Source organism: Crocodylus porosus, unplaced genomic scaffold, assembly GCF_001723895.1.
Source record: "Crocodylus porosus isolate Cpor-Errol unplaced genomic scaffold, CroPor_comp1, whole genome shotgun sequence".
Classification (NCBI taxonomy): domain Eukaryota; kingdom Metazoa; phylum Chordata; order Crocodylia; family Crocodylidae; genus Crocodylus; species Crocodylus porosus.
In genome coordinates, this window is record NW_017728943.1 from 92,401,801 (window position 1) to 92,413,010 (window position 11,210).

Here is an 11,210-nt window from a genome sequence, read left to right on the forward strand (position 1 = left end):
ACTGACAAGAAGGGAGTTCCCCAGCCTGTAGGTATGGTGCTGGTTCTTTCTCCCCAGGTGCATCACTTTGCACTTGTCAGTGTTGAAACCCACCCTGTTCTCATCTGCCCACCCCTGTAACCTGCCTAGGTCCAATTGTAGCCTATTTCTTCCTTCTATCGTGCCCACTTCCCCCCACATCGTAGTGTTGTCTGCAAATTTGAACAGGGTGCTTTTTACCCCCTCGTCCAAGTCACTGATGAAGATGTTGAACAGTGCGGGCCCGAGGACCAAGCCCTGGGGAACCCCACTGCCCACGTCCCTTCAGGTTGCAAATGACCCATCCACTACCACTCTCTAGGTGTGGCCCTCCAGCCAGTTAGTGACTCATTTGACTGTGTAGGCATTGACACCACAGTCCCCTATTTTTTTAATGAGAATGGGATGAGAGACAGTTGTTGAAGGCCTTCTGAAAGTCCAGAAAGACTATGTCCACTGCTACCCCTGCATCTAAGGATTTGGTGACCTGGTCGTAGAAGGTCACCAGATTGGTCTGACAGGACCTGCCTCTAATGAACCCATGTTTGTTGCCCCATCTTTGTGGATGCATGGGTACATGTTTTATCTTTTCTCCATTTCTTCAAATTCCCTCAGCAGATGCTGAGAACTGGCCTGGCATAAAGAACAGACTCCCCTTTCACCTCCTAGAAGTAATCCCATCACAACAGGACTAAAAAACCTGGCAGAAAAGTAGAGTGAATAGAGTGTACCTGCAATTCTTCTATTCTACTTAGTGTAGTTAGTAGATAGAAGATATAAACCTCCAGGATTGTCCTTTCATCACCAATACATTAAAACAAAAACTGAGAAAAAACATCAGCAGAAATTAAAGTTTTTACACAAATGGATGGATGCATCCTACTTTTCTAAAATGCTTTAATAAAAGAAAGTAATCTGGGTCATTTAATTTGTCATTTTTAAACATTTATTTTTCTGTTTCTCAAATTATACCTTATTTATTATAAGTCATAAATGATTGGGAAACATTCCTGTTTTATTTGCAGGAGAACTACTATTCCTGAAATATTTGACAGTCTCTACTTCTGAAATATAGACCATGAAATTGGGAATTTACTTAAAAAGAAATTAAGATAAAAATTAAAACTATTTACTTGCTCCTGTTTTCAACCTCTTCCCTTTTTTTTGCTCTGCAGCTTCGCTGTGTTGAAGATTTTCAGACTGTTCAAGTGATCAAACTCCTAAAATATGAAAAAAAGGTGGCTAAAATGTGTTTTTTAATGATCTCCACATTCCTTATCTGTTGGATGCCTTATGCAGTCGTCTCTCTTCTAGTAGCCTATGGCTATAGCAATCTTGTAACACCAACAGTGGCTGTCATCCCATCCTTGTTTGCCAAATCAAGCACTGCTTACAATCCAGTCATCTACATTTTCATGAGCAGAAAGGTAGGTTCATCATAAGCTTTCTTATCTGATGCATAAAATAAAGTATATAATATACAATGAAGATTATACTAACTTATTTTAAGTTGTGGAGTCCTATTTTCAAATTCAGACATTTTAAAGTAAAGAACAGTGGTCTATCATAAAGCACCAAAATTAATAAGCTATCAGAAGTTGTCAGATAGATGTCTAGGTACCTGCCTGGGTATTTAAATATGGAAACAGACATCCAAGATGCAGGTTAGAGCGTTTTTTTTGTCCCTTTAAGCAGATGTGAAGCGCATGTACTGCAGCTGGGCAGGTCAGCAAAGCTCACCCCCTCGGCAGGGCCAGCTGAGTCTTAGTCCACTGATTTGTTCTAGGGCTGCTTTTGAGAAGCTTTTGCAACACCTAACCCCCCCTGCACACTAACTGGTTTCAGTCTGCAAGTAGCTGCTGTCTAGATGACTTGTCTGGTGCCTGTTCCTACACTCCTGCCTCTGCCTGTCTCTGAACTTTAGAACGCCGGTTTGACTTTGGCTTGCTTCCTGACAACCATTTATAGTAACGCTTCTGGCTCAGCATGCGAACCTTGGTTTGACATCAGCCCTTGGGATGTGAACCCTGGTTTGACATCGGCTTGGTCCCCTACTATGGATGCTGGTGACAAGCCCTGGCTCTAACCAGTCAGCCTAATGCCTGTGCGGACCCTGGCAACAGAGATGGATCACATCTGGAAACTGCTATCTGAGTCACTGTTTTAACACCTGAACTTTTCTGTTTCCTATGAAACAGTACCCTTGTTTCAATTTCAAAAACAAAAATACAGCCTTCATTTTTTTGCACCTTGGCTATACATTTGAGTAGGCTGGTGTAATGATTTAGTTAAGTTTCAGAGATAGCCCACTTAGAATTAAAGACAGATTTTGACTTTACTATGAATTTAGTGAATTATCAGTAGCATAATTCTGTAATGAAATCTAAGAGGCCTGATATGATTTAAACAAACAAAAAAAACCCCCCAAACCTCCTCTGCAACACATTCCTTTGTAAAAATTTTATTTGCTCTAAAAAGTTTTAAAAGACAAATTCATGATTTTATAATTCTTCAGAATTCAGCAGTTATTCATGAAAAAGGAAGGTCATTGGCAAAAGACATCTCCCCAAATATTTTAAGACAATGATGTTGACTACAGCTGATTGAGAGAGATTTTTAAGTTTGCAAACATTGTGAGATGTCAGAAATTTGTTTCATTCCTAACTGGGATAAAGCTCAACATTTTGAAATGTATTATGAACAAAGAAGTTCCAAAAAATCATGTTGTCATTCAAAACATTTTATTTAGATTCTGATCTTTTTATAATTTTAAATAAAACACAATTCATTTTTAAAAGGTTATTACAAAATGAAAATTCAAAAAGGTTGTGACTGATTTTTATGAGGAATACTCTGACATTTTTAATGTGTTTCATTTTCTGGTTTTTTCCATTTAAATTTTGTCAGAATTGACATATTCCTTGAGAACATTATCTTTTGATGAATCAGTGCATTTTGGATGGAAGAAGTTTCATTAGAAAAAAGTTTGACGAGCTGTAACATTCATTAATTCAGAATTACATATGGAGTGCAGTAAATTCCCTTTTGAAGATAATTAAATGGAATGAATTAAAATGTAAACGTGTTTTATATGAGATAGTGGAGATTAAATTTTATAAACTTCTTGCCTTGTCCTCCTAATGAGCAGTAGACTGCTTCTCTAGAGGCAGTCATCAACACATCTAAATGAGCTTGTGTAGAGGAAGGGGGAATCATTAACATATCTGTAAAAATGCTTGCAATAAATGATGTCTAATTTTCTTTCAAAATCCCTAGTAACATAATAAAGACAGAATAGATACAATGACCTAGTAACTTCAGAGAGTGAGTCATCTAGATAGCTTCACTATGAAGCACAGCATCAACTGGAAATATAATTGCATCTTGCAACCATTAAAACAAAGTAAAACCTGCTTCTGCAGGAAGCATCTTGTGTACCAAGCAGGAAGAATAAAGATGACCCCCCCAAAAAATATATTAATGTTTCTTAAAGCTTTTCCTGGCCATTGAATATATTTTAACCTGGTATAGGTATGGAGTTTTCAGGGTTTATCACTGTATGCAGGAAAAATACTTGAAGAGAGTGATTTTGATGTTATAGCTCTGACTCGCTCCCCGGATCACAAACCAATTACTATCAGAACACAGCATGCAGGGTATGAAATTTGGCATAGGCCAGATTGCCACTGAACATAGTAGTTGTGGGAATCTGGAACTGGATGAACTAAGTTGCAGGGACAAACCATAAGCTATATATGGCCAACATGTATGTGTCACACTGTTTAAATGAGACCTGAATTCAAGAAAACTTGCATCACCCTGGGGTTGTACTGTAACCAGAAGCATCACTAAAAGATTTCCTTAAGTTTGTGAGCCTTCTGATGAACTGTGCTGTGTTTCACTTTAGTGCCTTGTCACATGTTACACTTAGGACATGTTAACACTACTTAAAACATTAATGTCACTCTTTCAAGCAGGAAAACACATGCTAGTTGTGATCATATGGTAGCAAAGTTAGCATTTTGGGGGAAAGAGTGTTTCAAGATAGGGTTAAAGAATCCTTGTTATGCTATTGTGGGACTGCTCCACAGAGATGCCAGCAGTCTTCACCAGCTCTGGTATATACCAGTGCTAAGACTGACAACCAGCTGTTGGTGACTGAACATCCAGCTCCAGCACTGTCCAGAGTTAGTATGCAATCATTCAGAAAACTTTCTAACTTTGTCATGCTGGCTACACTCTAAACAAAACATATCCTGAGTGTAACATGTGACAAGGCTCTTACAACTGGCTCAAGATTCTTCATTAAAGATATGAAAATGCAGTTTCTGTAACATTTACATTTTTTGTTGGGAAAACCAAACAAAAGGTTCCATATAGTAGCACAGCATCTCAGGGGATTTGAAATCAGAATGCCAATGCCACCATTCTCTCCAGTGGGTTGTGCTTCTTGGATATCCTGTGCGTCTTAGGATACAACACGGTCTTTGTTTGACAAACAGTGAGTGCCATGTGGCTGGAAGTGACTGACAGGGAATGCTTTCCAGCCAGAGAGCCTGACTCTCAGAAAATAATAGAAGCATCATGCATGCAAAACTATAACTTCCATGACACAATGTGCCCCAGTAGGGATATGCAGTTTATTGTTGAACTACAATGTTCAACCTATGAAAATGAAACATTTCAATTCAGGAATATCAGTGTTTTAATTTTGAATGAAAATATGGAAATGAAATGTTTTACTGTTTTTTAATAAAAAAAATTCTGAACTAGTGAACAATTTTGATATTTAAATGTTGCAACTCAAGACACAAGTGTTGAAATATTGGGATTTCCCAGAAGATGAGGATGTTTCAGTTATCACTTGCCTTATTCCGGATCTGAAGCAAAACCCCTAGCACTTTCACCCTGCTCCAGTTTTCATTTACTCTGACATTCCTTCTCCCCTTTTCCTTACAATATCTGCTACCTACCTCTGCTCTTGCAGTCTTCTCTTTTTCACTTCCATTTTCTCAGCTACCCTACCTTACCTTTCACATCTAGAAGCCATCCACTTGACCATCCTATTACATCTTCAGGTAGCATCAGATGACTTTCTTTCTAGCGTGTTGCCTCAAAAGGCCTATTGCCAGAGCAGTCCTGTGAGAATTATGAAGAAAACCTCTGCTGCTGGCTGGCTGGTTGAGTTTTGTCCAACACCCAAAATCCCCTTACACAGAATCTAGAGAAACCACAGCAGCGAGTTAGTAACACCAGCAGAGCAGCATCCTACTCTATCAGCAAGACCCTACTGTCTTAGCAAACAACATTCCTCAAAAGCACAAGGTGGAAACATGATCACATAGGGTAACTTCTAATGATGCAAAGGGAGAGGCATCTCAGAAGGTTTCACTACAGTCCCTGACTGCATTTAAAAGGGAATGCCTTTTTGTAAGAGTATTAGGTTGGAGGAAGTTGCCAAATTAATTTGATTTCTGTTAAACTGATGAGTTTCCAGAGAGAGTCAAGATTGCTCAGAGTTAAACTCAGATTCAAGCAGGTTTCCTAAATGGCCTGAACATTTGTGTGCTTTTTTTCAGGAACATTAGAGCATCATCTACATATTTAGCTGATCCCTACTGTTGGGATCTTTAACAGTCATACAGCTCAGGAGAACTCCTGCTGAATACCTTGAACCACTTATCTGTGAAGCAGAATTGAACTGATGGTATTAAGTATCTCCTGTTTAGTTGAGAGAGACAAGTGCACATCACCTCCTAAGGCTAGATCCATTTATGGAAGACTTTTCTATGTGTCTGTTATTCTTACTCAGAAATTCAGTGTGTAAATGTTATTGAAAGTCTATGGTTATATGGTGCATCAAGGGTACAGAAGAAATTCAGTTTTATTCCCCTTTCTTTTTCATTTTTCCCTTTAAATGTCTGGCCCTACTCTTGCAGAGGGAAAAGGGGGAATTATGAACAATAAAGGCACTCAGAAATCACTGTTTAAGTTAGTTCACTTCTTTTTGTTCTTTTTGGTGTCTGGGCAATGATTTTTGAAAGCTTGTATTTGGTAATAATAAGTTCATAATGTTTATTTTAATGTAAACAGTATTCATGAAATATAAATGTGCACATATGCAGTACCCAAGCCCACTACCATAGCCAGCCCCATTACAACACAGATGTCTCTGTGGATGCTGGACTGTTCTGTTCCAGCTTTTATATAAATGTTAGCATACTCTGTACAAATAAGCTCAGGATCAAGCATTTAGGTTCCTCCTTCTGACAGGGTTAAATTACCACCAAGAAAGTTTCAGCTACAAGAGCAAGTGTCTATACATGCTCACTCTTGCTCTCATTCTCACACCCCAACACACATACATACGATGTCTGTAAATAGATGTTGCATGTGTTCTGGGAGAAAGTGTTTTGTCCTACAAACCAACAGATATACAAGACCACTTTCCTGTTTCAAGTCCTGCAAAAGTATGTCAGGTAAAATGTGCTATCCCTTTTTCTTGTACCTTTTAGGAGGGTGAGGAAAAAAACCCAATAATGGCCCGACAAGTTCATTAAAGTGTTCCAGCTGGAGACTGCAAAACTAGTTTAGAAATTTATGAATTATTTGACATACTCAAGAGTTGTAATTTGATTCTAATTCTTCCTCTTTGCAGTTTCGACGATGCCTTTTACAGCTCTTGTGCTTTCGCCTGCTAAGATTCCAGAGGACAATGAAAGAAAAACCAGTAACAGGGAATGACAAGCCAATAAGACCAATTGTGATGTCCCAGAAAGTTGGGGACAGGCCAAAAAAGAAAGTGACTTTTAGTTCTTCTTCTATTATTTTTATTATCACCAGTGATGACGCCCAGCAAACAGATGAAAGTAGCAAGCACAACAGTACAAAAGTTAATGTGATTCAAGTAAAACCACTATGAGGGGCTGAGTCAGCCAGGTCTCAGAACTCGAATGGATATTAGCCAATGAGTCTGTTTTAATGCAACGACTCGCCAATGGTAGAATGAGTGTGAAGAAGGCACTATGCTTAATGCTGTGAAACACAGAAGAAATTTGGTGGATGAAATCTGTAAAGTGGTTAAATGTGGTAACAGTATTCAAATCTCTACATTTTTATCTGATTTATCAGTGGCAATTTTTACTCTTTTTTAAGCATATCATATGATTAGCCAACATTCCTAGTCACACCAAATTGTTGAGGAAATAAAAGAGATTATCAGAAGCTAGCTTTGAGTCACCCATCAAACCGCTGACTTACAAAGCTTTCATCAAACATAGTACAAAACTACTAAAATACTGCCCCCTTTTCAGTACAAGGGGTCTCTTGCTAATGCTCATAAGGTACTTAGAGCCACTTTGAGAGATGCTCCAAAGAAAATAAATTCACTGTGAGCACTGATGAAAAGATGACAAACAGAAGCATCATAATGTTTATACATACAACAAATCATTTAGTTAAAATGATTAAATACCACATAATTAAAAATAAAAGAAAAACTCTCCTACATATATAACAGGCATACTTTCTTTAGATGAAATGGAAGCCTTGATCACTTATAGACCGCAAGACCTGCTGTATCACTTCTTTAAGATTAACCAGTGTTAATCCAGATACTTGTGATTTGAGTGATAATTTTCATATCTAAAACTCATTTGGCAGAACTAGAAGGAAGGAATAGGCTACAATTGGACCTAGACAGGTTACAGGGGTGGGTGGATGAGAACAGGATGGGATTCAACACTGACAAGTGCAAGGTGATGCACCTCGGGAGGAAGAACCAGCACCTACAGCCTGGGGAACTCCCTTCTTGTCAGTGCAGAGGTAGAAAAGGATCTTGGAGTCATCACTGATGCCAAGATGAACATGGGCCGGCAGTGTGGGGAGGCAGTCAGGAAGGCCAACCGTACCTTGTCATGCATCCACAGATGCATCTCAAGCAGGTCCAGGGAGGTGATCCCGCCTACGCGGCACTGGTCAGGCCACAGCTGGAGTACTGCATCCGATTCTGGGCGCCGCACTTCAAGAGGGATGTGGACAACATGCAGAAGGTCCAGAGGAGGGCCACTCGCATGATCAGGGGGCAGCAGGGCAGGCTAAGGGACCTGAACCTGTCCAGCCTCCACAAGAGAAGGCTGAGAGGGGATCTAGAGGCCTGTTACAAACTAATCAGAGGGGACCAGCAGGCATTGGGGAGTCCCTGTTCCCCCGAGCAATACCAGGAGTGACTAGAAATAAAAGTCACAAGCTGGCAGAGGGTAAATTCAAATTAGACATCAGGAGGCACTACTTCACTGTAAGGGCAGCTAAGATCTGGAACCAACTTCCAAGGGAAGTAGTGCTGGCTCTTACCCTGGGGGTCTTTAAGACAAGGCTAGACAATCACCTTGCTGGGGTCATTTGACCCCACTACTCTTTCCTGCCATGGCAGGGGGTCGGATTTGATCTGCTCAGGTCCCTTCCGACCCTAGAAACTATGAAACTACCTTCCCCCAAAAAGGACCCCTCCTTCCCAACAAACAAGAAGAAACCTATGTAAAGTATCCCCGTATGAAATGTCTGATGTATTCTACTCTACGTATCAGCGGCGGGTAAGTGATTATTTTTACAGAACTAGAATCAACACACATAACCTGATATTCTGCTCCACTACTTTAGTTTCACACCAGTATAGCTGCAAATAAGTGTAATCTCACTGCTGTGTCACCGAGTGCACACATAGGCCCATAGTCTATATTAGATGAGCATTGTTTTAGGACATGCCCTCCTCACTATCTGCCACATAGGCAGTGTGGAGCTCAAGTGTGAGTTCTGCTGTTTCTCCACACTGATGGAAACATTAGGAAAGGCAATCAAGTTACTGTTCCATGTGCTCCCTGGGGAAAAACTGCACTGAGTGTAGGAGAACAACTTGGATACCTCAGCACTGGCAAGGGTTGATTTTTGCTTCCATAAGCTCCCAAAGAAATCAGTATGGGCCTAAACCAAAAAGTCCACTTCCTACTGAGAGTATTGAATAATCTGAACTCACTTTAAAACAACTGGTTCAGTTCACTACATATGTTCTTTAGAGAAACTAATGAGCACCTTTGAGCAGTCCTTACATTCCATAAGCAAAAGACAGAAGCTTTGCCTCTTGATCTGTGAGGCTGCTATGGATACTTTGTACACTTACTCCTTTAAAATATCTGCACTAATAATCCATCTCTACATGTCCTGTTTAAACTTATACACAAAGATCAAGCTTTGAAAATTAAGCAAAATATTTCATTTAGGAAGAAACAAAATAAACACGTATCTACATTTTTACCATAGGCATAGACCTGAGTAGCTTTATGGATTGAAAGATACGCCCTTAACCTAACTTATCAGTTTCTATGTCAAGAACTGCTTTTTGCAATCAGCAGTCACTACACCTATGCACATTTAATTTTACCAAAGGGGGAAAGAAGTGTGTCAACAAATATATACAATGCCATCCTTTTAACAGATTGTGTACATTTGATATTTAGCATTGTATGTACTTTGATCCTTTTATGAGAGATTAAATTTATCTTATTTATAGAATTCATTCTTGATCAAGTATTTTCTCCCTTTGAGAAGGAAAATCATTGTATTGCCACCTGCTGGAAAAGGTCTGTAATATTTTTCTAACTAACAAAACAATAGCATTTCAACTTGTGAAAGTAATTGGTAAATATTTGACTCTGCTGGAACTGCAAAGAAAGCTTCCAATTTATTTTACACAGAACTAGCATACATTGAACCATCTTCAAAGATGCTGTATAGCAAGGGTATCTCACTTACCCACTGACCTGAGCCACATCTGGATTGCAAGGCTTGTCGCAAGCCAGATCTGGCTTGGGGTATGGGGTGGTAGTGAATCCAGCATGGCATGGGGTGGCAACAATGGAGTGGGTAGGGCAAACAAGCTGCGGTGGCAATGGTCCAAGCAGCTGCAGAGTAAACATCTGTCTTGGCACAGCCACTGCTCAGGCACTTGCTACCAAGGGCTATGTCCACTGAGGGACCCAAGAGGCCTAAAATTATGTGGCATGCTACACCTCATCTTAGCCACACCCCTAATTTCCCAGATCTTTCCCACAAGCTGCATGTTTGACACCCCTTCTATAAATGACTTTAGCCTTTATCCTCCCATTAAATCTTTATGAAGCGAAAACACAAATTATCATAGACCTCTCCTTTAAAGTAAATGTGTACTTGCATAATGACATGGCATGATAAAACAGCATCTGAAAATAGAACAATGAAAACAAATGGAAATTGTTTATTTTGGCATCTTAAGCTAAGTGATCTACATATGACAACTTTTCCAAATGAAGTAATGCCTATAATATTTATAATTTTATTACATGTAGAGACAGCAACACAAGTAAGGAGCTGAGGGTATGCAGCCTCTTGCAGAATCAAGCTATTCATTGTCTTTAACAAAAACATTAAAAAAAGGAAAGGAGGGATATGGAAAAGTGTGAAAGCAGAAGTAATGGGGGAAACATGTAGGTTTTAGAAACTCTTTAGATTAACTGTTGCCAACATAAACTTTCACTGTGTTCAGCATTTAAAAAGAAATAGTCCTGCTGAAGCTGTTAAAATGAAAAAGAAAAGCAGCTACAACAGTGAACACCATTATGACTCATACTCAACTGAATTCATTAAAAAAAATCTTTTTATTGATTAGAGAAAAATGTCTGCAATAAAAGTTAGCTATAATGCTATTAGCAATCCTGCATTGGCTGCGTATACAGATGCTGTAATTCTCTGTTACTGCAGAGGATCAGAAAAAAAGTCCATTACATCCTGTAAGGCATCACTGGTGTTTTGTGACTAAAGACAATGACAAAGAGCCAGGACCTCAGGTAAGGCTGTTGGGGCCAGCACCTTTGCTGACCCCAGACTCCCTTGCCCCACCCAGGACAACTGGCCCCACACCAACCCCACATGCAGGGGCTTGCACAGAAGTAAAGCAGGTCAGCTAGTCCAACTCCCTGCCTGAAAAAGGATCATCCCTATCCAAACCATCATATCCAAATCCATTGTCTGAGCTATTAGGAAAACTACACAGTGAACCCTGACACAACCACAAGACATAATGCTTTAATCTGCCACAGATAAAGCAGGGGAATTATGCCACCTAACATCCTGCTGCTACAAAGTTACTGAAATATGCTTGA

At 39.6% G+C, this 11,210-nt stretch overlaps 1 protein-coding gene across 1 annotated transcript in view; it reads left to right on the top strand.

The window, feature by feature from the left end:
- Window positions 1–7,530, top strand: part of OPN3 (opsin 3) — a 40,308-nt gene extending 32,778 nt beyond the window's left edge. Inside the window, exons 3-4 of the mRNA XM_019549801.1 lie at window positions 1,194–1,445; window positions 6,677–7,530. Coding sequence (XP_019405346.1) covers window positions 1,194–1,445; window positions 6,677–6,940 — 516 coding nt within the window. The 3' untranslated portion in view covers window positions 6,941–7,530. The remainder of the gene's footprint in view (window positions 1–1,193; window positions 1,446–6,676) is intronic.
- Window positions 7,531–11,210: the final 3,680 nt, after the last annotated feature.